Here is a 26,744-nt window from a genome sequence, read left to right on the forward strand (position 1 = left end):
TGGGGGTCAGAAGCCCCCGAGCCTCTGGGGCCCCACCCCCTCCAGCCCCATGTGGACTCGCTGCTGAGCCATCAGAACCTGGGGGGGGGGGCCCATGTTCCCGGCCTCACTCTGACCCCCTTCCTGGCCCATCTGTGTTTTTGGAAAACAGAGCCAGCGTCCAAGCAGCCCTGCCAGCTTGGGGCCTTTCCTGCTGGGACCCCGAGCCCGCTCCTTTGTTCTTCAAAGGCCGTCCTCCCCTCGGAGCCTGGCCCAGCTCCAGCCCAGCTCCCGCGGGGCCACCTTGCCTGCCCCCCCAAACGCCCCAGGCCCAGTTGCTGAGGGACCTCGAAGAGTCTCTTCCCTCCCTAGACGTCCAGTTCTGAACTGCGGCTCAGTCCTGCATGGGTGCTCAGTGGGCCACAAGGACCGGGCTGGGAGGGGGTGAATCTCGGAGGCCTGGGATGAAGCTGAGGCTCTGGCCTGGGGCTCTGGCCCTCCCTGACCCCCATGACCCTCCCTGGCCCTCCCTGACCCCCATGACCCTCCCTGGCCCTCCCTGACCCCCATGACCCTCCCTGGCCCTCCCTGACCCCCATGACCCTCCCTGGCCCTCCCTGACCCCCATGACCCTCCCTGGCCCTCCCTGACCCCCATGACCCTCCCTGGCCCTCCCTGACCCCCATGACCCTCCCTGGCCCTCCCTGACCCCCATGACCCTCCCTGACCCTCCCTGACCACCCATGACCTCCCTGACCCTCCCTGACCCTCCCTGACCCCCCATGACCCTCCCTGATTCCTTGGTCCTTCATGATCTTCCCTCATCGTCTGTAATTCTCTCCGAACCTCCCTGACCCTCTGTGAGTCTCCGTAGCCCTCCGTCCCTGGCCCTCTGTGCCTTCTGTAAACTTCCTTGACCCTCCCTGGCCCTCTGTAACCCTCCTTGACCGTCCGTGGCCCTCCCTGGCCCTCACTGATGTCCCCTGACCCTCCCTGGCCCGCCCTCCCCCTCCCCCCTTCTCCTTGGCCCACCCTGGCCCTCCACGGCGGTCTGACACGCTCAACCTGCCAAGGAGATCTTTAAGGGGCAGGGATGGGGAAAGGGCAGGAAGGCCCTCTCCAGGCCTAGAGGATGATTGGGTCCTTGGTTGCCCATGGAGGTGCTTTCTGGACCCCGGCCCAGCTGTGAGGCAAGGAAGCGGCAGAGAGGCTGCCTCTGGAAGAAGGAAGAGTTGGCTGAGAAGCACCTCAGTCCTCAGTTCTAGCCACACACGGTCAGAGTCAGAAGAGAAAGCAGGCTGGGAGGCTTCCTGGAGGAGGTGTCTTTTGCCCCGACACAGGCATCTCAACCTTGAGGACAGACCCACATCAGGCTGTTGTTGGGGCTGGGACAAACCTAGCCCAGGGATGGCGGGGGTCGGTGCAGCCCGTGCTACCCTCCCCAGAGTCGCAGTGGCAGCTGTATTCACACAGATGCCCCCCCACGACCCTCCTCGTGGTTGGACACGGGCTGGTCCCACTCAAAAAGAAGGGACAGGCTGAGGTCAGAAGGACATGATGGGCAGAGCCCTGTGAGCGCCTCTCCTCCCTCAGGCCTCAGCACATGGGCCTGCCCAACCGCCGAGTGCCCATCCAGGCCAGTGTCTCGCTGAAGGCCAGGCGGGCAGGGGTGTAAGTCCTCCCTCTGCTCTGGGAAAGCTACTGAAGCTCTCCCGGGCTCAGTTTCCTCATCTCTCGGAGGGACACCAGAGGAGACTGTCCCCGCCTTGGCTGCTGAGAAGGTCCAGCATGGCATGCCAGGTGCCACTGTCACCTCAGGAAGCCCCGTCCCCAGTGGGCCAGGCATGTGGGTGAGGGGTCGCAGAAGGCCAAGGCCAGGCTTCAGGCTCGGTGATCTCTCCGGACTCTGCTGCTTGCTTCCGTGTCCAACAAGCTGCTTCCCTCTCTGGGGCTTGGTGGCACAGGGACAGCCCCGTGGGTCTGGTAGCCCGCCCAGGATTGTGGGCAAGAGGAAGCGGATGCAGTCCCCATCGTGTGGCTCGTGGGTGTGTTCGGGGGGCCTTGCCAGGAGGACCCAGCTCCCCAAGGGTGGAGCCTCAGGGCTGGGGTCCTGGAGGGCCCCCATGGAGAGGAGGCCAGGAACAGGGCAGAGACCAGGACCAGCCAGGGCCCGAGGCTGTGCTACTGGCCATGTAGTCTAACCCCACATTATGGCCCCAAGAAAAAATGTTCTAGTGCCATGGGCCAGGGGAGTCGGGGGCAGACATGCACCTCATGTCAGGAGAGTGTAATAGTGTTTGTTACCGTTCACTCCGTGCCACACTGATTCCAGGCTTCTGTGTCCTGACACGAGGGACCCATGGGATCAGGGGAGGCAGACGCCCGGGGGCAACCTCCATGGGCAGAACCAGATTTCGAGCCGGGCCAGCCTCCAGGCCTCCTCCTGCCCACCTCTCCCATGCCCTCCATCACGCCTGGCTCCCCTGGGCCCTAGTGATGCTGCCTGGAGGCCTTCCAGCCTTCGTGCAGCCCCAGCAGTCTCCCTAGGAGGTCGGATGACCTGCTGCACAGATGCGGGGAGTCGAGGGCATCTGATGGTGCCAGCCTTCTGAGACAAAGCCTCGATCATTCATGACGGGGTTCTCTCCAGTCCTGGGCTTGGGAAAGTGACCCTGTTTTTACCCAGGCATCACTATTAAGGATTGAAGGGAAACTAGGCTTCCTGAGGCTGTGGCTGCACATCCACTAGTGGCCACAAGGTGTCGGGCTCGGGTCAGATTTGGAAAATCCTGCTCAGCCCGTGGGCTTGGAGAACAAAATTCAGCCCACCCTGGGAAGGGGTGGACCCCTAGTCCAACCTTGGGAAGGGGTCCTAGCATTAACTTTCTTCCCGGACACTCCCAGTAATAGATCTGATTTTATTCAGATACAAATATAACACAGGCTCCGCTAATTTTCAGAACACACAACAATGCTTCTAGAAGGTGTCCCAGGTTGCACCTATGGTTTTGGGCATCTGCCATGCCACATCTGCTGGTGTCAGGGAGTCCCCCAAAGGGGGAATTCCCTTAGGCCTTCCTCCACCACCTGTTCTGTAATGCCAGGATGGAGGCAGACAGAAGCCTCTGACCTGAGCACACAAAGGTGCAGAGCCCACCTGTATGCTGATGCTGTAGGGGGGGGCCTGTTCTGTAGAGACAAGCATCCTTTGGCCCCCTCAGCCCTCTCCCCAGAGTGCAAGTTGTGCTAAGACCCCTGGACTCTTCCTCTGTAATTCTAGAAGTGATCACCAGGTGTCAGCATGAGGCCATGCAAGCCACCAAGCAGCAGAAACTCCACACTTGGGATTTCTGCAGGTGCCCCAGAAGTCTCCTGGATAAATGAGGTTCTGGCCAGAACTCCAGGACGGGATGATCTTCTTCCAGGCAGTGGGACAAAAAGGTTTTAGTTATGAGGTGTCCCTGCAAGCTTGGGGGAGCGGTTTAAATTCCCAGTGAGATTTAGTTCAATCAGGCTCTTCAAATTTGTCCTTTTGTGTTCCTTCCCACTTCCTGTATCCCTTATTGGCCACGTGCTTTCCCTCCACCATGGAAAAGAAATGGAATGCAGGGATGTGGGTCCCAGCCCTCACACCCACCTCCCTGACCCAGTGCCTCTAGTCCAACCTCAGTGATGCCATGGCTTAGCTAGTCTTCCATGGGCCTTCCCCACCCTGACCTTTATCCTCTGCTCCCCTCCCCTTGCTTAAGCACTCTGGGTTCAAAGATTCTGGTGGATTAAAATTGTCCTGCTTGATTCCCTTTGGGGCCTGGTCTGGGATGGGAATCCAGATTAGGGCAGAACTCAGGTTCAAGACACTGTTTGGGGTCTGGAAGCTTCCATATTTCCAGGAAGTGATCTGGGGATTTGAAAGGCTACTTCCTTTTCAGCCCCTTATCTGCCCACCTTCTCAGTTTGGTGGGCCTCCAGTGGTAGCCTCATGTCTGGTCTGGGGTCAGCCCTTACACTCTCCCTAGCTCCACCCGTGGCTTGGCAAGTCCCCACTAAGTCTTCCCATAAGGATCTGGGAGTAGCTCCTTGGAAAATCTGGGTATCTTGCAGCAGACACCAGGGGACAACACAGGATGCAAAGCCTTCAAGCCACTGAGCCCACAGCAGAGTAAGAACCAGCATGTTCAGGTGACTGCTATACTCCAAGAACTGTGAACTGCTTCACACTGACTCCCTTCTATGTGTCCCAGACCTGGCTCAGGGCCCTTTAGCATTGTGGCACCCCTCCCCATCCAAGAACCCATGAAGGAGTCCCACCTGCCTTCTTCCGGTAGGGTGGTGTGGTTGCGGAGCATCTGCATCCTTTGAGACACACCTGCCGGACCTGAGCCCCCCTCAAGTATCTCCTCCCACCGCAAGTTCTGTCCTCCCTACCAGATGCCCCATCCCTCCAGCTAAGGAAAGGAATTCAGGTGAGAGCTTGAGAGAGAAAAAGACAGTGAGAGTCAAACACTAGTATGTACCAGTTAGCTGGGTAAGCTGGGGTGCAGGGTGCTGGGGGGATGTGGGACTGGTGGCCTTCTCAGAAGCGCACATGTCTTTGCTTCTCAGTGAGTCTTTGCTCTGCCGCCTGCTCTCCCTGCAAGCTTGGAGAAGGGGTTTAAATTGCCAGGGAGATTTAGTGCAGTCCGGCAGCACATCTGCCTGGGGCCTCCCCCGGCTGCTGATGGCTCTGAGGCTGTGCCTTGACTGAAGTTTCATCCAGGCTTAGAGGCTGTGAACCCAACATCCCACCCTCAGTATCTGTGAGCCGGACTGGAGCTCAGAGCTGCCACCTGCCACCACACTTGTGGTGCGGGGGCCCGATCACAAGCGACTGGTGAAGGGAGGAAGCTCCTAGATGAGGCCCCTAACCCTGAAGGAAGAAATTACGTGAAGGCACTGCACTGCAGCTGCCTGGGAAGCACCTAAAAAGAGTTTTTTTGGATTCATCTCGAACCCTGCTTCTTTCTGCATATGGCCCGTCGCCATTTTACCCGTGCCACGCCCACCGGCATACCAGGGTGTCGAGTGACTGCCAAGTGTCAATCTCAGGGGGCCCCACCCCCTCCCCACCCCTCCACATAGTCCCACCTCCTGGGGGAGTGCTTCCGGTCTGCGTCCCCGCCCACACACGCCTCTCCGTGGGGTCAGGGGGCGGGCCAAGTCCCCACCCCCTGCGTGCTGTGCCCTGGCGTGAGACGGTGCCCAGCCAGCTGCCCATTGGCCCTGCACCACCGAGTTGGCGCCAGGCTACCCAATTTGGAGCGGCTTGAGGAAAGCCGTGGAGGGGACGAGGAGGTGAGGGCAAAGCTAATTTCAGTTGGCATTTGAGCAGGTGCTGCGCTCAGCGCAGGAGGGCCTCTCCCGCGGCTAGGGGCTGTTATAATGCACACTCTAAAAGTGCCCTTCATCGTCTCTCCAGCCTCGGCCTCGTCCCCCGCCTCCGCCTCGTCAACCCGGCTGGAGGGTCTGGGCACCACGGCCAGAGCACCCCCTGCTTTGGCGGCGACTGCTAATATTGGCCCGACCAGCGGATCACCAGCCGGGCAGCTTCAGCAGAGAGGCCTGGGCACCGGGGACTCCCCGGTCCTCTTTATCCACCGCCCGGGGACCTCGGGGACGACGCAGCGACTAGAGTACAGGTGACTGGACTTCCCTCCCTCTTGCTGCAGCCTCTGTGGGAGAAATTCTGCCTGCTGTGTGGAGGCATGCGTGGGCTGGGGGCTGGGGGCAGCAGACAGGATCCCTGCTTCTGCACGAGGGTCGGAACCTCTGCTGTCAGAGGGCAGGCCCTGGGCCAGCTACCTAAGAGTGGCCCCAGCTTTGGAGGAGTCGGGGAAGATGAGTGGCGAGGGGTGTCTTCTGCAGGGCTGCACAGAGCCACAGAGGCTTTTGTAGGGAAAATAGGTTTTCCTTCACTAATCTGCCAGACTGAGTGGGAGGGGCAGGGGTGGAGGGCAGGGCTGCTCTTCTCAGCAGGAGTGAACAGCTGTTTCTGCAAATGTAAAAGGCACGGTTTTTTTTTTTTTTTTTTTTTTTTTTTTTGGTGTGTGTGTGAGAAGTTTGCTGTTGCTGTGCCCACCCCCCCCCCCCCCCCATCGCAACCAGAGACAAACAGGAGACTGGTGCACAGGGCCCAGGGGCCCGAGATTTTGGAGCAGGCTTTTTTTTTTATATACCGTTTTAAAAGTCAAGCTTCCCCATTTCCCCACTCCCTACACCTCCCAGCCATAACCAAAGAATCCCACTAAGTAAACGGAGGACAATGACGGGCCAGAAGCCTTGGTACCCCCACAGCAGGACTGAAAGGGTAAAGCTCCTCTCTCCCTGAACGCCTGCCCGGTTCTCCCGGGGCCTCTCCAGCCCCCTCAACTGAGTGCTGGGGCGAGTTTCTGGAAACCCCAGTTTCCCAGGGGTGTGCTTAATTCTGCACATGAAGCCTCTCTCCCCTCCCCCCAGGGGTCCCGGACTTCTCCATACAGCTGCCATGGCCATGGTGTTTGTGGGGACAGGCTCCATTTCCCCAGGGAAGCCCAGTGTCCCACCCCAACGCCCCCAACCACCCAGCTGACTTCTGCATACAGAACTGTGTCCTTTGGTTGGTGCCTGGCCCCCTCCTTGCTTCCACCCGAGGGGGGGATGTTGGAGTATGGGAGTGTCCTAACATGTGCTGTGATCTCCCAAGACAGGCCCTTCATGCGCAGCCCCCACCCCATGCCCAGGCAGGAGTCCACACCAGCAGAGCAGGGGCAGCCCACCCAGCAGAACGGGCCCCTTGGCTGGCTTGGCTGCTGGGAAGCCCAGGTCTAGGCCAACTGTGGGCCCCTTCCCCCCTTCCTTGGTCCCTTGAAAAAGGGGACAAGAAGGGGAGCTGCCACCCAAAGCCCGGGCAAGGTGACCTGAGGCTTCCCCACTGAACAGCCAGGGGACAGGGAAGAAGGCGCTGTTGCTCCGGCTGGGTAGGGGGGTGTGTTAAAGGTGCTCATCTCAGGAACACCGGTGTGTGTTTTCTCCAGGGGCCGAAGAGTCACTGCGGAACTCCCAGAGGAAGAAGTGGCCCCCCAGCCCCAAGGCCCCACATCTCATCCAGCAGAGCCCCCTGCCCAGCCTGCCCCCCAGCCGGAACCAAAGGCGGCCAGAGCCACCAGAGAACCCAGCCCGGAGCTGCGCTGCTGCGGCCTGTGGCCCAGGCAGTCCGGGCGCGCTCAGAACTGAGGCAGGCGGCCAGCCCCAGCCCCGCAGAGGTGAGTGTCTTCGGATTCCCAGCACAGAGCTGAGGTGGCCGCTGGCTTAGCTCCCGGCAGAGGCCTCCTGTCCTTAGGTTCACGGAGCGACACCCCTTCCCCCCACAAGGCCCAGGGAAGCTGGGTTTTATTCTGGGCCACACCGCGGGCATCTGTGATTCAGGGCTCTGCTTCCCTCTGGGCGTCTGTCCCTCGTCGCTCAGATGTGGGCACAGCTGCTCCTGGGGGTCGGGCTCCTCCGGGGGTCCTTGGAGGGGAGCTCGTGGCTGAAAAACGGCAAGGGAAGGGGAGGGAGCAGCCAGGGGAGAAGGGGGGGGCGTGAGGACAAGGTGGGGACGGAATTGGAGGAAGGAGAAGCAAGGCAGGCGGGAGGGGGAGAACTCATCAGTGGGGGGAAGCCGGAGACCCCAGGCAGGCTGGTTTCAGCGGTGGCGCCCAAGACCCAGGTCCTGCCTGTCCTGGGCTGCCCGGCTGTGGGGTCTCACACCGGTGGCTTGACCTCTCTGTCCCCATTTGTCAAAGTGGTTGGCAGTTGCAGACCTCCTGGCTATTCAGTTGGGAAGAGAAAGGGAGGTCGTGCCCCGCGGGGCGGGTGGCAGAAGCGCTTGGGAGTGCGGCGGCCACCCGAGCACGGAGCCCCCCCAGTGTCACGGAGCCCCCCCAGTGTCACGGCTCCATTGTGCTCCCAGAGTGGCTTCCCGCGTGTGTGAGCTGGGGGTGGGGGGACAACTAGAAAGGCCCCAGGGCCAGAGAGCCTGGGACACTTCTGGAGCAAACTCGGTGCCGGTGGTCACCGTGATTCACGGACAAGGTACTGGGTGGGGGCACAGGCTGAGCTGCCCTGGAGGGGGCTCTGCTCCAGGGTCCTGGGCAGCTTTGGAAGTGGAGGCGGCCTGTGTCTGTGTCCTTGCACTGGACCCAAAAGTGACTGGGGCCACCCTTCTGAGCCTCCAGGGAGGGACCCAGCAGGTAACCCCCTTCTAGGCTGGTTGGCCCATCTGAGAGAGAGGCCAGGAAGGTTCTTTTAAAGGTGTCTTTATTTCTGACACTACAGAAAATAGTACAATGGTGGCCTTGCCTGGGTCCTTCCCCAGCACGCCTGCCCAGCCCCCTCCCCTGTAGTCCCCACCAGACCCCTACCTACTTTCGCCTTTTGATTTATGGTGTGGCGCCTTGTGCCTTGGGTGGCTTGTGCCGTCGTTGTCGTTGGGTCCTGGTGGTTCCGGCTGGGTCTCCGGGTCCCTTGCTTCCAGCCGGGGCTGACGCTGAGCCGGACTCCCTCCTGGAGCCCAGTGTGCGGTCTGCACCTCAGTGGCCAGTGCCCTGCGGTGGGCTAGGGAGGGGCGCTCAGGGACCCTTGGAGAACGGAGCAGAATTTGTAAAATGCTGGGCTTGGTCCCAGGGAGCGGGGAGCGGCCAGCCCCGAGCCAGAGCTGTGGGAGGAAACGAAGGAGAAAGGCCGCCTGCTGGGAGCGAGGAGCGGGAGGCGGGCTGGAGAGCGGCCGCAGGCCTGAGGCAGAGGGGCCAGGCTCTTAGGGTGAGTCCGAATTTGGGGGGGACGATTATTCTCGGTGGAGCATGGGTTTGCGGTCTGCGGGGGAGGCTGCTGGTGCCGCTGGGGCTGGAGCAGGATGGGGCGGGGGGCGGGGGGGGGGGCTGGCGCTCGGGCTGGAAGTTCTGCCAGGCAGGCTCTGGGCAGGAGAGACCCCAGTCCCACAATACCGGGGCACCTGAAGTTCCCTTCCTACTGTGGAGGGCCGGAAGTCGGGGAGAGCCTGACGCTGGTCCTGGCTGGGGGCAGCCAGTGCCTTTTTTGAGCCCTACGGTGACCCGGATCTGCCCTTGCCAAGCCTGCCCCTTTAGCCACACTTTTGACTAAATAAGGCGAGGGTTCAGCAGGCAGCCTGCAGGGGAGGGGGAGGGAGCGCAAGCATGTGCCCCCCCCCCCCCCCCCCGTTGCCCCAGCGGCTCAGCCTGGCACCCCAGGGTGGCCTTAGCCTTCTTACCTCCTAGGTCCAGGCAGAGGCTGGAAGGGCTCATCTCCAAGCACCGGCCGGGGCTTCTCCAGGACAGGCGCCTGTAGGGGCGGAACGCAGGGGAGGGACCCGTTGAGAGACCACTGGTGCTGTTGTCCTCTCCCCTCAGTGCACCCCTAACCAAGGGGAAAGCCCGCGCTTAGAAAAGGGGCTCTTACCTCAGCATCCCCCCTCCCCAGTCTAGGCTGGGAAGCAGGCCTAGGTGGGGAGCCCAAAGCAGAGCCCCAGGGAGCCCTGTGCTTGTCCAGAAGCAGAGGCCCTCCGGAGGCTTTGGAAGCTGCTCTGGGCTCCCAGAGACCCAGTTCCTCACCCCCAAATTCACAGGTCTCCACTCAGGGCTTCTCTGCTGGGGGCCCTGTCCTCACCCACACAGGCCTGAAAGCCAGGGACACAGGGAGGCTACGAAGCTGGTGGAGAGGGGAGGGGGCCGTGATGGGTGGGGGGAGACAGGCCAGATGTTCTTGGAATGGGACACGGGGTGATTGATGCGGACTGGAATTTGAAGGGGGAACATTCTCCACGTGCCTGGGGCTCTGGGTGGAAAATGGGCTGTTTTTCATGGTGGGGGGGGGGGTCTCCCTGTCTTGCCAAAATAATGTGAAGGGCTGTCTCAGCCCTGACTGGGTCCCCACACCTGTCCAATGGCATTAACCCCTGCCTTCCCAGAATGTCAGGCTTTGAGCAGTCCCCTTGTAACTGGGGTCCTTCTGTGGGGTGACAGTGGGGACAAGCGATGCCCGCTGTAGTGGCGCGGGGATCCCCACCATTCCTCCGTCCCCCAGCAATGCCTTCTTCCTGGTAGCTCCGTACCCCTCAGAGGGCCCCCCAGGGTCGCTGCCCCCCACCCTAAGAGTGCTCGGTTCGGAAGTGGCCGCGTTCCTGCCCAGAAGCGCCTTGCGCCTGCGTCGGCTTCAGTGCCGGCCTGCGAGCAGCTGGGCGTTCGCGGCGGGGTGGTGAGGCTTCGCGGGCACGTTCTCTCTGGGAAAACGAAAGGAGACCCCGGGCGCCCCGGCGGCCGCGCAGGGCGGACCCCGGCCTCCCCCATGTCTCCCCTCTTCCTCCCCATTCCCTCCCCTCCTTCGTGTTACCCAAGCAAAGCTGGTTTCGCCCCTGCGTGGGGGACCGGTTAAGGCCCGAAGGGCGCTCGCGGAGCGTCTGGGCGCGCGGGGGTGGCCGTCTGGGGTGCTCCCCGGCCCCCAAGCCGAGCCGGGGACGAGCCTGCCCGCGGCGGCCGCCCGGCCGCGGCTTCGCCTAGGCTCGCAGCGCGGGAGCGCGTGGGGCGCGGCGGCGGCGGCGGGGAGCGCGGGGCCGTCCTCGGAGGCGGCCGAGCGGGGAGCCGGGAGCCCCGGGAGCGCCCGCCGGGGCGCCGCGCCCAAGTCTCTCCCTCGCGGCTCCCGGATTCTTCCCTCCCTCCCCACGCCTGCTCGGCCCCGGCTGCCGCCGCACGCGCGCTCCCGGCGGCCAGAAGGCCCGAGAAAGCGGCGACATTCCTTCCGGGGCGCGCGCCCAGGGAGCCCGGCGCTACCTGCCCGCGCCCGAGTCCCCCCGCGAGGGCGCCACTGCTCCGCGCGCCAGACCCCAGACGCGGGGGAGCGGTGGCGGCGGCGGCGGCGCGTCCCCAGCCCCGGGAGCTCCGCCGCTCCCGCGCGGCCCTCCGCCTCCAGGGGTCCCAGCCCGGCGAGCGACCTCGCTGCTCCCACCCAACGCGGGCGGTATTTTTCCGGGGATCCTCCGAATTTAAGGCTTGCTCCCAGGTCCTCCAAACACATCCAGCATTTCCCCAGACCACAAGAATTTTCTTGGACCTCCGTTTCCGGGGACCTCGAGAAACGCAAGCCCCTGCTGGTTTCCCCAGATTCGCCTAGTGGCCCGGGTCCCCAGCCTCACTGGGCATTTTCTCCCAGGCTCTCAACGGCCGCACGTACCCCGGACTTCCAGGCCGCCCACCGGGTGTCCCCTACAGCTGCTGCGTTAAGCCCGGGTCCTGTGGTCACGCTGACCGATGTGCCTGGTTCCCCAGAAGGCGGACGGGGTTTTCCTGGCACTTGGGCGCCCTCTCCAAAGCAAGTGGGGCTTTTTCCCTGAGCCTCCATAATTTTGAACAGGAACTGCAGCGTCTCCCAGGCAAGACTCCTTGTCCCTGTTCTGCTCCCCGGCAGGGAAGCCCTGTTCTCCTCGCCCACTGCAGTTTAGGACACTGTCTGCCGGGGCTCCACAAATTACCAACACCAGCCCGAGAGGTCCCCCAATTTTACGCAAAGACTCCCAGTTCCCCCAGCACACGAAGCAATTTCCCCAAAACCCTCAGAGTCTGAACGCGGCTTCCTATTCCTTCACTGAAATTGAGGCATTGCGCCCAGCGCACACCAGGCCCCTTTCTGAACCCTAAATGGCCTGAGCTCTGGTTTCCTGACTTCCACAAAGTTGAGACAATGATTTCTGAACCCCAGATTTCATTGAGCAATATTTGTGTTTGGGAGGGGGGAGCCATGAATATTCGGAGGCCTCCTTTACAGGACTCCCCAAGCTTCCCACCACCAGTCAGGTCCCAGACGGGTTAGACACTGTCACAGAGCCCCGGAGAGCACACGGGGCAATCATTGAGATGCGCTTCCTTGTGGCCCCGTGGGTCGGGCAGATTCTCCCGGGTCATACCACGCAGGGAACAAACCCTCGCACAAAGCCTACATATGTCTCCCTACACCAGGCTCTGCTGGGTGTCCCTAGTAACCCAACATTCGGAACATGTTCTCTTTACTATAACATTTTGAGTATTAAAACGTTCCTTGTGTCTCACCGGCTTACTGACAAAAATCCGGATTTTCTGAAATTCAGGCAGTGATCTCAAACCCCAGGATAACACTGGACCCTTTTCCCGATTCCTTCTATTTGAACACGCTGAGCTCTCTCCAGTACCACGCGTTGCCCTCCAAGCCCGAAAACACGGTCAGTTCTACACTCGGGTCACAGACAGGCACTGATCTCTTGGACTCCAGACCGTTCTGCACACCCGCAAAGTCACCCAAAATGTAAGCAACATTTCCTGGGTCTCTCACACACTACAAGCTCCCTGCAGATCACCAGAGACCCTGATTCTCCAGGCCTCACGACCTACAAACTCTTAATCCTTTTCCCCTAAAACTTAGACACTGACCCCCAATTTTCCTGAACAACTTCCCTGGACCCCCAGATTAAAACATTAGTTTCCTGGGACCTCCAAATTGAGACATGCCTCCCAGTCCTCCAAATAAATTGGGACTTCCCCCACCGCCACAAAACAACTGTTTTTGAACATAGATTTTTGGACCTCCTGATTTTGTGACCCTTGCTCCCCAAGTCCCCTTAAGTTTAGGTAATTTTGCATACGCCCCCCATATGAAAATGTCCAGGGATCAAAAAATATCCTAGAAACCCTAGGTCTTATAGGCCTGTGTCCTATAAGCTTCCTGGCTATTTCCCGGGGTTCCTGAGGTTTTGACATCTGCCTCCATGGGATGATTCCCATGGATCCCCCAAACTGGGGACATGTTTTGCCAGCGTTTCCCAAATGCAGACAGTGACCAAGCAGACAGGATTTTTTTCCTGCTCACCCCAAACAAACCAATTGAAACCAGTTAAAAATTAGAGTATAAGCAGACACGATTTTTCTGCATTTCCCAAATGTGCTGATCACACCCGAGGATCCCCCCAAGTTTAGACAGTGTTTCTTGAGTTTCTAAAGGACACTGGGAATTGGCCCCAGAGCCACAAGTAAGGAGGTTACTCCCTTGGCCGCACAGCTCTCAGGTCGCTAGTTTTGTATTTCTAAATTGTGCAAGTCAGTCTTTAACTTCCCTCCACCACACTGGAATTTCGCCTAGAGCCCCAGAATGGGTTCAGTGTTTTTCTTCTCCCAATTTCAGATAATGTGTCTCTGAGGGTCCCCCTGCCTCCACTTTTCATGCTGAGAATTTTCCCGAGTCACCCCAAACCTATCTCCCACAAATTGGTCTGGGGTTCTCCCTCAGCTTGGTGACCGATAGGCTGGGTCCCCCTTATTTTAGAATTGGATTTCTTGTTCCCTCCCCCACACCCTTTGCACCGAGCAATGTCCCCTGGTCCTCTAAAGTTGGACCCTGGATCCTGAGTCTCAAATATAGTCACTGATTACAGTTCCCCACACCAACGCGGCCTCCCTCGGGTCTCCTGCGTCGGGACACTCGTGCTTTGAGCCGCAAACCAGACAGAGCTCTGACTTGCGTCCCCCGTATCTGGGCATTGTTCCCGGCCAGGCTGCGGCTCTCTGCACTTTTTCCAACCCAGCGAACGGAGGGTACTGATTTCAGCCTCTCTTCCTCTCCTGCGAAGGCCCCCCAAACTCCTCGGATTTGGGAAATTTCTCTATTTCCCCAGCACACTTGGCCCGGCAACTGTCCGCCAGGACGTGGGCAGTGCTGCTCCCGCGTCCAGGAAAACGACTGGGCATTGCCCCCAGTTTCCCCCAAATTTGGGCATTGTCCCCGGGTCTTCCAACCGACTGGGCGTTGCCCCAGGACACTGGGGACTGCCCCCGGGGTCCCGCTCACCTCCAGCAGCGTCCGCTGCCGCCGCACAGCTCTCGCTCGCTGGCTCGGCTCCTCGCGCGCCCGCGGACGCAGCTTCCCGCCTCCAGCCTCCAGCTTTGCGGTGAGCTCCCCGCCGCCTCCGCGGCCCCGGCCAGCTTCCGCGTCCGCCCCGCCACAGTCCCGCCGGGGCTGGCGCCCGCCTCGGGCAGCCGCCGGGGACACCAGGACGGGGCGCGGAAGCCTGCTGAGGGCTTGCGGCTCGGCGGCCGCGCTCGCCGGGACCTGGCGCCCCGAAACGGGCGCCGCTTACGTTTGCTCTTTCAAAGATCACAGTCGTGGGGAAGGCGCCTCGGTGGCCCGGAAGAGGGGAGGGCCGGGCGCTGGGTCGGAGGGACGCCGAGGAGAGGCGCACCCCGTTCGGGCGGCGCAGCGCCTCCAAGTCCGCGGGTCAGGGGACTTGGGGAGGTGCGCGGCGAGCGCGGGCGCAGTGATTGATGGCGGAGAGAGGGGGCGAGCCGGCACCGGCTTCCGCCGGCGGCGGCCCCTTCCCCTCGGAGAGGCGCGGGTGGCCGGGGCGCCGAGGGCCGGGCGGGGCGCCCGGGCTTGTGCGTGGTTTTGACTTGGTAAAAATCACGACTTCTTACGTCGTCCAAACTCTCCAGGAGATGGTTTCCCCAGATCCCCAAATTATCGTGGTGGCTCCCGGGGCTGAACCCGACTCTACGCAAGTCCAACGCACTGAGGACGGGGGAATCATTATCCGGATATTTTGGGTGGGTCCCAAAGGCGAGCTGCTCACGCGAACCCCGGTGAGTTTGGTCATGCAGGTAGGATTTGAGCGCCGTTTCCCGCCCTGCTCTTCTCTCCCGGGCCAGGCGCAGCCTCGGCAGGCCCCACGGCTGGCCCCCGCTCGGGGCTGGCCGGGCCGGCCCTCCCCGGGAACCGCACCTGGCGGCCGCCGCGGCTACACCCCGGCTCCCGCGCGGCACCGGGGGGCGCTCGGGCTCCGGCTGCCGCGACTTCAGGAGCCGCGCCTGCTCGGGCAGGTGGCGGCTGCGCGCCCTGCCCGCGCCCGGGAATTCCTCCTTCCCCTACAGCTTCCCGCGGGGACCCCGGACCCGGCGCCGAGCCACCTGCGCCCTCACTCTTGATCGGGCTCCCCAGCCGCGTAGTCCCCGGCCGGCGCTAGGGCCCGGGACGCCGCCCACCTTTCTCGCTTCGCGCCCCTGGCGCGCGCAAGCCTAGAAACCCGCGGTTCCCGGGAACCCGAAAGGGGGGGCCCAACACTTTAGAACAGAGACTCGGGATTTCTTGCGCGTTCGGCCACTCCCCGCCCCCAACCCAATCTTGCCGCGAGCACCGCACAGCCCCCCCCCACCGTCGCCCCCGGACCCGGGGCCCCCCAGCCCCTGGCCCCCCTCCCTGCTCGAGCCGCGGGGGCGGTCCGGAGGGCGGGGCCAGCGCCCGGAGGGCGCCCATTGGCGCGGGCGCGGGGCCAGCGGGGCCCGAGCGGGCGCCGCGCCGCGGGGTAGCGCGGCTATAAGAGCCGGGCGTTGGCGCCCGCAGTTCGCCTGCTCTCCGGCGGAGCTGCGTGAGGCCAGGCCGGCCCCCGGCCCCCCCCTTCCGGCCGCCCCCGCCTCCTGGCCCACGCCCGCCCGCGCTCGGCCCGCCAGCGCCTCCACCCGGCCGGCGGTCCCGCGTCGTCGCCGCCCGCCGCCACGCTGCTGACTCCCGCCTTGGGCGCCGTCGGCGGGGCCGCGCTCCGTCGGGCCTGCGGATCCCCGCCGCCTCCTCTTCCATCTACCTCAACGCCCTCCCCCGCTTCGCCCGAGGAGGCGGTCCCCCCCGCAGGCAGTCCGGCTCGCAGGCCGCCGGCGTTGTCATCTCCCGCGCTGTCCCCAGCCCTCCCCGGCGCGCGGCCCTCCGCTCCCCTCCTCGCCGCATCCCGAGCGGCTCGGCGCCGCCACCGCCATCGCCACCCCCTCCCAGGGCCCGGGCTCGCGACGGCAGAGGGCTCCGTCGGCCCAATCCGAGCTGGGCGCCCGCGGCCCGGGACGCCCTCCACGCCGCCCCCCTCAGCACCTTCCCCGGCCCTCGACGTTGCGCGCTGCCCTCGCTTCTCTGTGCTCCCCCGTCCCCTCTCCGGCCTCTGGTCCCGGCGCCCGCGCTCTCTTCTCCCGCAGCCTGCCCTTCGCTCCCTCCCGCCCCCCCCCAGCTCCTCGCCTCCAGCTCCCTCCCCCTCCACGCCCGCCCTCTCGCCTCGCCGTCCCGAAGTGGATTAATTATACGCTTTCTGTTTCTCTGTGCGCTGTTCTCCCCCGCTGCGAGCCTGCCCGCCTCTCTCTGCCCTCTCTCCGTCTCGCCCTCTCTTCGGCCCCCCCCTTTCACGTTCTGACTGTGTCTCCCACTATCTCTGCCCCCTTCTATCCTTGATACAACAGCTGACCTCATTTCCCGATACCCTTTCCCCCCCTAAAAGTACAACATCTGGCCCGCCCCAGCCCGCAGACAGCCCGCCCTCCCCAAACAATCAGACGAGTCCCCCCCCCAAAAAAAAAGCCATCCCCCCGTTCTGCCTCGTCGCACATTCGGCCCCCGCGACCCGGCCAGAGCGGCGCTGGCAGAGGAGTGTCCGGCAGGAGGGCCAACGCCCGCTGTTCGGTTTGCGATACGCAGCAGGGAGGTGGGCGGCAGCTGCGCCGGCTTCCAGGTAAGCGGCGTGCGGGCCGGCCGGGTGGGGAGAGGGGCCCGCGCGGGCCCAGGGTTGGGGGGCTGTGGGTCCCGCTCCCCGTCGCCCAGCCCGCGCTCTCCCCTGCGCCGCCAAAGTGGAGGGGGTGGGTGGGTAGGGGCTTCGGGAAGTGCAGGGGAGGTGTGAGCTGTCTGCAAAGGCGACTTCCTGGTCGGTCTGTGGGTGCAGGGGGGTGTTGCGGAGAGTCTGCGGTCCGTTGCCGTGTGGGGGAGGGCCCTGTCCCCCAGAGTGTTGGGTAATGAGGAGGGGCGCAAGGCTCAGAAACCCACCCTGGTATGTTGACTGTGTGCCAGCAAGACTGAAGGAGGAAGACGGGGTGGGCGGGGCCAGGATGGAAGAGGGGGCGAGCTGGCGAAAGGCTCAGGCCAGGCGCCACATTTGCAGCTGGCCCCCCCCACCCGCGCTCCCCCTTTCCCTGTCCCGAGCATTTCCACCCAAGAATCTGGGGAGAGGGGCTGGTTGGAAGCTCAGAAGGGCAGGAGTGTGCAGCCCCCAGAGAGTATGTGCCCCGGCCCGGTGGGCAGATGGAACTTTCCATACAAGGAGGTGTAAAGCAGCCCCCCTCCCTAACCTCCCCGCCCCCCCCCCCCGGACATTGCCTGGTGCCTAGATGGGCTGGGGGTGCAGGATGAGCCCCCACCCCCACCCCGGGCACTTCGCAGAGGGAAGGTCCAGGGCTAGCTGGTGGGGGTGCAGGAGGGCAGGGACTGGCTGGAAGGACGGAGGGGGCGGGAGCAAAGGGGGCGGGGGGAGTGGTCAGCAGGGAGAGGGGTGGGGGGTAGGGTGGAGCCCCGGCGGGGAGGAGCCGGCTCAGACATAAAAGCCGGAGCACTGACCAGCCTGCAAACTGGACATTGGCTTCTCCTGTGAGGCAGCCTTCCAGCTTCCTCCTCCTCCTCCTCCTCCAGTCCCAGCAAGCCTCCTGTCCAGCTGCAGGTAACCAGGGCTGTTGAGCCGAGGACCCCTCTGCCCTCCGGCTCCAGCCTGCCCGCCTGCTGATGGCCCCTGGGCCTCAGCCCCTCCACCCCTCCTCCCTGCTTCTACCCTCCTCACCCCTACCCTCCCTCCTCCGGGGCTTGCTTACCTGGCCCATAGCTCTGCCTGCCTCGTGCCTCTCGTGCCTCTCTCGTGGTCGGGCCTGGGCTCTCGGTGGGTGCTCTGGACCAACCCTGCACTGGAGTGGCCAGGCTTGCGGAAGGACGCAGCTGCCGCTCGGCCGGCGCCCAGTCGCTAGCTGGCCAAATTGTTCTTAGAATTTGGAAGGGGGCAGCAGTGGGGGCAGCCTGGGAGCCTGGCTGGGGCCAGGCCAGGGCAGGGGGAGGTGAGCAGGCTGGCACTCCAGGTCCTAATGGGGATCTGGCCACTGGTCTTCCTGAGTCTCAGCGGGATCGCACTCCCTCCTTATCCCCCTCCTCTCCTGCACGATTTAAGGCATCAGAAGTTCCCTGGGCCTAGCATGCCACAGCCCGGTACCGGGCTGGGATGGGCCACACTGCCGGGACCCCTGTGCCCACCAGGTGTGGAGCCTGGGAAGGGCGCCTGCGGGCAGGCTGCCTGGCCCAGGGCTTGGGTAGCATCAGGTGCCGGTGGGCTCAAAGGCTCTGGGCTGTGACTCTCGTCCCAGAAGGGGTTTGTACCTGGGCCAGTGGAGGGCAGGCTGGGGCCGCCTGCCTGGAGGTGGAGGCGGTTCCACTTTCCGGAGGGAGCAGGGGCCGCTCACTGAGTCTCTGAGAGAGCCTGAGGTCCTTCCTGAGCCCCCAATCCTGAAGGGACCTGGTTAACCCTTGCCTGGGTCCTGCAGCTGCACAGCCTGGGGCAGGGGGTGTGTCCTTCCAGATTGGGCCCGAGGACCTAGTGTCCAGCCTCCAGGTGGCCTGACCTGTTCCCTCAGGCTCCTAGGGTGGGGTTTGGTACCCCAGTGGGGAGAGGGTCTGGTGATCCCTAGGGACCTCGAGGCCCTGGGTGGTGTGATGCCAGTCCTGCAGCGGGGGCTTTTAGCCTTTGTTTTGGGGTGTCCAGGGCAGCCTGGAGGGGAAACTGAGCCATTCAGGAGAACAAGGTCCCTGGGAATGTGGTTGGCACCACAGGGTAACCAGGGATCCTTGACCTGAGGTTTGCTCAGCCACAGACTGGGAGGGTGGGGGAGGGGGAGGGGTGGGGTGGGACTGCCCTCCCCCCACCCCCGCAGGACCCCCTGCTGCTTGTGGGGGGCGGGCCCTCTGGGATGCACATGCTCTGTGGTGGGGTGGGGCTGTCTGCCATCTTGGCTGGTGCTGGGAGGTCCAAGGAGTGGCCACTGCCCTGTGCTGGCCCCGCCCCCATGACTTCATAGGACAGAGGCCAGGTTCAGTGTCCAGCACTGGCCCCTGCAGCTCCGGGTGTGGCCGAGCCCCTGCCGTGGTGACATGGGGAGGATCACGCCCACGTGAAATTGCTGGCCAGCACTCAGTGCCGATCAGAGACGGGCCTCACACACAGGCACTGGACGCGGGGCTGCCCTGCACCCCACCTTGGGCAGGGAGAGCACGTGTGATTTCTGTACCTAGAGCGGTCGTGTCGAGGACCTAAACCGAGCTAAACGGACCTGGGAGTCACAAGATGGCTGGGCTGGTGTGTCCGTCGGGGGGCGGGAGGCCCGGGCAGGCGGGGCGGGTGGGCTCAGGCCTCTTCTCTCGGTCCCCAGATGCCGATGGGGGTCCCGATGGGGAAGTCGATGCTGGTGCTGCTGACCTTCTTGGCCTTGGCCTCGTGCTGCTTTGCTGCTTACCGCCCCAGTGAGACCCTGTGCGGCGGGGAGCTGGTGGACACCCTCCAGTTTGTCTGTGGGGACCGCGGCTTTTACTTCAGTAAGTAGCTCAGTGTGTGGTGGGGCACGGGGGAGGGCACATACAGCAGGTGCTCCGTAAATGCTGCAGTCAGTCCTCCACACCATTTCCTAGATGCCCATGGAAACCCTCCAGGATGCCTGGTGTGGGGGAGACCAGGCAGAGGGAAGCCACTGCTGAGGGTCGACCCCAGGCTCTCTTGCTCTGAGACTTCATGAGCCCAACTGCTTCCACATTTATTGGGCACCTGCTGGGTGCCTGGGTAGAGCTCACGCCCCCAATTTTCCCGCAGCATGACTCAAAGTAGAACAGTCTCCTCCCCGGAAGGGTGGTATCTGCGCAGGGCGGTGGGGGGGGGGGAAGGGGGGGGCAGAGCCTGGCAGGGTGGGCTGGATGGGGTGGGGCAGGGGACAGGCCCCAGCAGGGTGGAGGGCTTGGGGGCAGTGCTGTGAGCACTGAAGTCCCCCCTCCCCGACCTTTCCATGGTGCCTGACATTTTGACAGTGGGACTATCTGATTTAAAGTTAGCTAAAACGGGTTGGAGACCAGTGAGCACAGAAGCCGGTGTGGCATGTCCCACAGGCTGGGGGAGCTCAGCTCTCCCTGGGCACGAGGGGGAGGAGAGGAGAGCCTGCCCACACAGTGGCACAGAGGGAGGGCACAGGGACCTGAGGTCTGGGCCACCATGTGTGGCGCCCACCTGCGGCTCCAAGGGCTCTTGGGCTGTTCCTCCTGCTTCTCTTTTGATTTCAACGCCCCCCCCCCCCCCGCAGGCTTTTCCTGACACCTCTGCTTCTCCTCACCCTTCTCTCTGTGGGACCCCGGGTTGGAGGCGGCCCCTCCCTCAGGGGTGTGGGGCCTTGCCCTCGCCCCCCAGAAGGCTGGGCCTCCGTTTCTCATCTATAGCACTATAGCATGGGATGGGGGAATGCTCCTGCGGATAATGGGACGACCCTGAAGGTGGGATGGGGGCGGGGGGTGTGGCTGCGCTGAGTTGGTCAGACCCAGCCCTCCTCACAGGGCCTCCCCCCCGCTCCGGAGTCTCTGCTTGCCCACAGATGCCAGCCTGGGGATCTCAGTGCTTCTCTCTGCCAGGTTCTCCTGCTCTCTCCTTGCTTCTGAAGTCCCGCCCACCCTGGCCTCGGCCGTGCCCTCTCTCGCGCCTGCCTTGTTTGGGGGCAGGAGGGTCTGGTGCCCCGGGAGTGGATCCCCTGCCGGGAGGGCCGGGCCTAGCCCCCGCCCGTGGGACCTCCTCCCCAGGGCGCCTGCCCGTGGACTCTTCCCCGCGGCCCACCTTGGAGCCTGAGCAGGGAGGGGCGGGGAGGGCGGGAGGGCAGGAGGACGCGGTTTCCTGGAGATCCTCACTCCTCCCCTGCCGTCCTCCCCTTCTTCTCCCAAGCCTGCGGCTGCCCAGGCTCCTGCTCTGCTGGGGGGCAGCAGTTGCGTCCCAGCCTGGCCTCCAAGACGGGACCCTGTGCCCCCCAGCATGGGGGCTGGACCCCTTGTGGGCGGCCCCCCGAGCTGGGCTCACACCGGCACAGTTTCCCCCACCTCCCTGGGCAGTGGGACCAGGAGGCTGTGTCCACCTTCCACGCGAGCAGGGCGGCAGCAAGAGGCCAGGGGCTGGTCCTGGAGCACACGCACCCCCACTTCCACTCCTGTCCTTCCTTGGTACCCCGCCTGCCCGCTCTGTCCCCCTTCCTCCCAAGGCTGGCTGCTGCTGCAGAGACCCCCGCCGGCTGGTTCTCCTCTTCTCCTGGCCCCTCTCCGGGGTGGCCAGCGGCCAGAGGCCAGCTCCAGGCGTGGGGACCGTGCGGGCCGGTGCTCAACTGCGGCTCCCCTTCCCCCTGTGGGACTTCCAGGCAGGCCGGCAAGCCGCGTGAGCCGCCGCAGCAGCCGTGGCATCGTGGAAGAATGCTGTTTCCGCAGTTGTGACCTGGCCCTTCTGGAGACCTACTGTGCCACCCCCGCCAAGTCCGAGAGGGACGTGTCGACCCCTCCGACCGTGCTTCCGGTAAGAGGCGACCCGGCCTCGGGCTGCAGGGGGTCTCCTCGGCGCTGGGGGACCAGGGCCCGCAGCACGGCTGGTGGACACCCCCTGGAGGGTGAGCGTTGAGCCCTGCGGGGCCCCCCACGAGCTGGGCGCCCCCTGACTGGCCCCTTCCCCTTAGGACAACTTCCCCAGATACCCCGTGGGCAAGTTCTTCCAATATGACACCTGGAAGCAGTCCGCCCAACGACTGCGCAGGGGCCTGCCTGCCCTCCTGCGCGCCCGCCGGGGTCGCTTGCTCGCCAAGGAGCTCGAGGCGTTCAGAGAGGCCAAGCGTCATCGTCCGCTGATCGCCCTGCCCACCCACGACCCCGCGGCCCACGGGGGCGCCTCTCCGGAGGCCTCCGGCAATCAGAAGTGAGCCAAAATGTCGCGTAATTCTGCAAGATGGCACTGTCCACCTAGTGCCCTCCTCCTGGCCAGGGGCCGTTCCACCAGGCCCCGCCTCTGACCCCTTTTGGGATCGCATTCCCTCTGCGGGCTCCCCCAGCCCCGGCCCCCGCGCCCCAACCTCCCCATGTCAGGCTCTTCTCTCCTTGGCCCTCTCCATCGGGCTGAGGAGACTCTAGCAACATCTCTAGAAATGTGCAAACTCAATTGGCTTTAAACATCCCCCCAAATTACCCCCAAATTATCCCCAAATTGTGTAACCAGAAAACCGAAACTACGAACCCCCTAACTCTCCCTCCCTCGTACACACACATTAGTCCCCTTAAAAAGAATTGGCTTTCTAGAAACACCTGGAACGTTAATTAGCTTAAAAAAAAAATCCTAAAATTATCAATTGGCTAAAAAAAAAAAAAAAAAAAAAAATACCAGAACCGAATTGGCTTAGAAACAATCGTGAAAGAATTAGGCCCCCCCCCCTCCTTCTCTTCCCAGGACCTCGAGTCAGATTGGCCGTGGCTCAGGCATCCCCTCCAGGAGAAAGGAAGGGACCCCAGATCTGCAGGTGGGCACGTCCGGGTCGCAGCCGGCTCCCGCCTCCTCAGGCCGAACTCCGGTCGCGCCATGGGGAGAATCGGGCGTCCTCAAACCAGCAAAGCCCCAGACTCGTTCCTCGCGCTGCTTCCCATCCCCAAAGTCACCGTGGAGCTAGAGGGGCCTCCCAGGGAGACCGAAGGAGGGGGAACAGAACATGAACGCCAAAATTTGTGGAAATCGACTTTATCGGTACAGATCCCCAGACACCCTAAATGCATCCTCCAAAATCCACACGCCCTCAAACTCTACATCTCCGTTTCCACCCTAAAACACACACACCCACAGGCACCCCTGCAGACACCCCGACAGGCATGCTCACACACGCAGACACACACAACCTCACACACACGCACACGCTCACGCACAGATGCACACACGCTTCCACACGCACGCACACCCACACCCACGCACGCACACGCGCACACGGGGGTGCCCGGCACCGTGCAGTCTGTGTTCTGTCACAGACCTTTCCCGGACTTGCTCATTGGTGAGGTTTTCATGTCCTGTGCTCCCCTCCTGACTCCCGGGACGCGCTCCTTGGGTGGGAGAGGGGCGGTCCATCTTTGGTGCAGGAGGTGGCATTCTCCACGGTCCCCGTGGGATGAGCCTCTGCCCCCAGGCCCCACCAGCATCTGTGCCCCCTACCATCATGCGGAGCGAGGGCTGGGTTTGGCCTGGCTGGAGGCGGCTGTAGCCGAGCAGAGACCAAGACGTGCCTACCCCGGAGCCTGACCCCCTAGGTGTGCTCTTTGAAGAACATCTGGGACCCCCAGCACACCTAGGGACCATCCTTGCGGGCCTTCTGGGGGCCTCTCAGAAATGAGGGGCCCCCCAGGAGGCCGGCAACGATGGTGGGGAGTGTGGGAAGTCTGGCGGTTGGAGGGGCGGGTGGGGGGCAGTGGGGGCTGGGTGGGGGGTGCTCTGTAGGAGGAAGTGGTCCCGCAAGGTTCGGACGATGACGGTCAGGAGTCACAGCGCAGAATTACAGACCCAATGAGGAACCCAAATTTACGCCAATTGATCTATTCCCCCCTTTAATCGTATCTCCTGGGGCTTTTTTCCTTTTTTTTTTTTGACCCTTCCTTAGCTTTTTACGCGCTCACACACCAAATTAGACGTACTCCCGCCCCACGTAACAGGGGAGCAGAGACCAAGCAGTGCCACACAAGCCACCGCCACCACGGCCACCGCGGCCAAGCCGCACGTCCTGCTCTCCGCCATTTATCGTCCCAATTCGGTTTTTGTTTGTATCTGTCCCTGTCGCTTGGGTTGAGTCGAGAGTGGGGCCTCCGTGGGGCGCTGGCCACTGGGCCCCACGGAGAAGCCCGAGGGAAAGGAGCGGGCCGCTGCCCGGCCTGGCCTTCGGGGACAGTGGCTGGTCCCCGGAGGTCCTGAGGGGCGGAGGAGGGGGTGGGGAGGCGTCTCCTCGGTGTCCGGAAGGTGCTCGGAGGCCATCAGGAAGGGGCCCCCGGCCGGCCCCGGCCGGCTGGGGGGGAAGGGGCCGAAGGTGTGTGAGTTGGGCTCCATCGGGCTGGAGCAGGTGGCCGCCTTCCGTGCACTTGGGGAGCCCTCCCCTCGCCCCTCGGTGACAGCTTGCCCGCCTGCTCAGCACCCTGTCTTGTCCCCAGGAGGCTCAGAGCTCTGCAGGCCTTCCGGGGATCCAGGCAGGGTGAGGTCGGGGAGTCGGGGAGGTCAGGAGGGTGCAGGCCCCACAGAGCAGGAGAGCTGCGACGGCGCTCTGTCGGCTGGGGTTGCTCGGGCCCCGAGGCCCACGGGTCTGGCAGTACCGAACCAGCCACCATCTCGGCGCCTAGGGCTGTGGCAGGGATCCGGGCGGCTGGGAGGTTTACCTCACCCCCGCTTTTGCCCCCAGCTCAGCCCCCCTGCACGACAGCCTGACTAGCATTCTAGAGGCCCGAGGCTTCTGGGCCCCAGTAGCGGGGCTGACACGACCCTGGGGGCGGTATGTGTCAGCCCACCAGCGGCTCAGAGGGGCCTTCGGCAGGCGTCCCGGGAATGGGCCATTCGGAACATTGGACAGAGCTGAAAAGAGCCAAATTCTTGTCATTGGGATGCAGACAGATTGGCCTGAGATCCAAAAAGATTCGGAGGCACCCCAAATTTCCTGCCCATCCTGCCGGACGCCCATCCCACCCAGTGTTACCTTCTGCCTCTCGTGGGGTGGGTGCTCCAGGGCCGTCTGCCGACGCTCCCCTGTGTCCCCCAGCAAGCAGCTCTCGCAGGGTCCCTAGCCATCCCGACCCGGGCCCCCATCTGACTTCCCGAGCCCGACTGTGGCCGCCCATCTTCTCTCCCCCCTCAACTCTCTTCAGCGGGACCTCCTCTTGGGTCCCCCCCACCATCGCCTGAAGACCCCCCACGTGCCCCGCACCGAATGTCACCTCACCCGCTGCTGCAGTCCATCTGGCAGTAGCCGTGCGGGCCTCCACTCGACCCCTTTAACATGCTGATATTTCTGGCAAAATTCATTGCTTGGGTTTTGTCTTTAACATTTATCGCTCGCAATCCCAATAAAGCATTCAAATTTACCTGGTTCCGAGTCCTCTGCTCTTTCACACGCCTGTGGGGTTGCGGGGGGGGGCGCCTGGGGTTGCGGGCTCTGCTGTCTCAGGGACGTGTGGCCAGGGAGGACAGCCCGAGAGCCTGCACCCTCTCAGCAGTGACCACGGCCACCTGCTTGGGGCCAGCGGCTCTGGGACAATCTCAGGCACCAAGTCCTCAAGCACTGGGGTGCCCTGTGGCAGCAGGGGCCCCCGGGGCATGGTTTCCAGGAGAAGTGAAGTGCCTTCACTGCCAATCCCAGGGACAGGGGTGGGTGCTGGGGGCCCACCAGGTTCGGGAAGGGTCTGGAAGCTAGCTGTGGCTAGAGATGGGGATTCGTGTCACCTGCCTGGCTGCACACACAGACACGCTTAGCCTCCCCAGATGGAGGCTACAGCAGAAAGCCCCTCCACTCCTCAGCCCTGCACATCCCCCCCAATGCTCTGTCCTCTGAGCTGAAGTTTAAGGTCCCCAGGCTGGCCTCTGTGGGGCTTGAGGCTCGAGCTGACTGCTTCCCCGCCCTGCCGCGCAGGCCCCGGTTCTGCAGGGGCACCGTGGTGGGTAGAAGGGTGGTGGGCTGGGCAGCACTCAGGGGCAGGCCCAGAGCTCTCTCTGGGTGGGAGGAAGGTCTCCCACCCTGAACCCCATCTTTCTTTCTATTTCTAGTAGTTTCTGTTTCCTGGCCTGGTGCTGGCCACAACAGGCTCGAAGCCAGGCCTCCGAGAGCCCGGGTGGTGTCGTCTCGGGTCCTGGCCATGTTGCCCACGCTTGCTGCGCTGAAAACTCCAAGCAGGGTGACTGGGGGGCTGCCCGGAGGAGGCAGGGTCAGCGTCCGAGGGTGAGGGGAAGAGCCAGTTGGATAGGGACACCGTGCCCATCTTCGGGCAGACTGAGGGCTCTCATGTGGGGGCTCCGGGAGGGGCCCCAGCGGTATGGCACAGCCCGCAGTGGACCCCCCTCTGCCCAGGTCTCCCCGCGCTGGAGACCAGGTCTGGGCCCTCCTCTTCCTCGTGCACGCTCTGCCCCCCGAAGGTCCACAGAGCCCTGCCTGGCTCCCCTCCGGGGGTCCTTGGGTGCTGAACTCAGGGTCCTTGGGTGCCCTGCCTCCCCGCCCCAGGCCCTCCCCTGCTGCCCCCACCGGCCACACCCAGCACCGCCCCTCACAGCCTCCTCCCCTCACTGCAGTGCAGCCCACCCGCACCCCTGCCTGTGCTGGCTTTCCCCAAGACCCTCGCCCTGCCGCCCCGCCTGAGCTCCTGGCAGCCAGTTAGCGTCCGACCCGCTGCACCCCCAGGGCGGGCGCTGCCCTCTCCCCGCTCTGCCTGGGCAGCCCAGCTGGGCTTGGTCCCCTTTCTCTGCTCTGTAAACCCCCAGCTCACTCCTGAGGGCTCCATCCTTCCTTCACCCCTGCGGGCGAGCACCCGCATTTTGAGGGCACCCCAGGCTCAGTGTCATGGAGGGAATGTTGGAGCCCTCTTTTGAAGCAGACGGGTCTCCGGGAGAAAGTCATTTTGGAGTGCAGGCCTGGAGGCGGTGGGAGGCGTGGGGTTCTCCTGGAGGGAGGCGTGGAGAGGGGCCTCCCTCTGGGGAGAGTTCAGGGCAGGAAAGAGGGCAGGGTAGGCTATTGTCACTCACGCAACAAACATTTACTGAGTCCTGCGGGGCTGGGCTGAATGGTTCTCCTCCAAAATACCGCTGGTCCAGGTCGCTGGTCCAGGTCCGCATCCCAGCCCTGGAG

The 26,744-nt window shown here is 63.6% G+C and overlaps 2 protein-coding genes across 5 annotated transcripts in view; both read left to right on the forward strand.

Annotated features, from left to right (window-relative positions):
• The window catches only part of ASCL2 (achaete-scute family bHLH transcription factor 2), a 198,580-nt gene that overhangs the window by 71,975 nt on the left and 99,861 nt on the right, over positions 1-26,744 (forward strand). The gene's annotated exons all lie outside the window — the stretch shown is intronic.
• IGF2 (insulin like growth factor 2) lies at positions 7,170-24,993 on the forward strand. Of its 4 annotated transcripts, none has more exons than XM_059151204.1 (5): positions 13,874-13,957; positions 14,499-14,663; positions 19,269-19,431; positions 21,264-21,424; positions 21,582-24,993. In XM_059151204.1, the coding sequence occupies exons 2-5, from the start codon at positions 14,502-14,504 to the stop codon at positions 21,819-21,821; spliced, it is 726 nt and encodes a 241-aa protein (XP_059007187.1). In that variant the 5' UTR covers positions 13,874-13,957; positions 14,499-14,501; the 3' UTR covers positions 21,822-24,993. The 4 variants fall into 4 exon arrangements, with proteins under 4 accessions (XP_059007200.1, XP_059007187.1, XP_059007190.1 ...); XM_059151207.1 differs by having other exon boundaries at positions 21,273-21,424; XM_059151213.1 differs by having other exon boundaries at positions 14,499-14,645.

This window comes from Mustela lutreola, chromosome 1, assembly GCF_030435805.1.
Source record: "Mustela lutreola isolate mMusLut2 chromosome 1, mMusLut2.pri, whole genome shotgun sequence".
Classification (NCBI taxonomy): Eukaryota; Metazoa; Chordata; class Mammalia; order Carnivora; family Mustelidae; genus Mustela; species Mustela lutreola.

Bases quoted from the DNA above. Each gene is read 5' to 3' on its own strand.
- IGF2 (XM_059151204.1), top strand. From the start codon at position 14,502: ATGGTTTCCCCAGATCCCCAAATTATCGTGGTGGCTCCCGGGGCTGAA. The intron at 14,664-19,268 runs GTAGGATTTGAG...CTCGGTCCCCAG, and splicing joins CGGTGAGTTTGGTCATGCAG to ATGCCGATGGGGGTCCCGAT. The intron at 19,432-21,263 runs GTAAGTAGCTCA...TTCCCCCTGTGG, and splicing joins GGACCGCGGCTTTTACTTCA to GACTTCCAGGCAGGCCGGCA.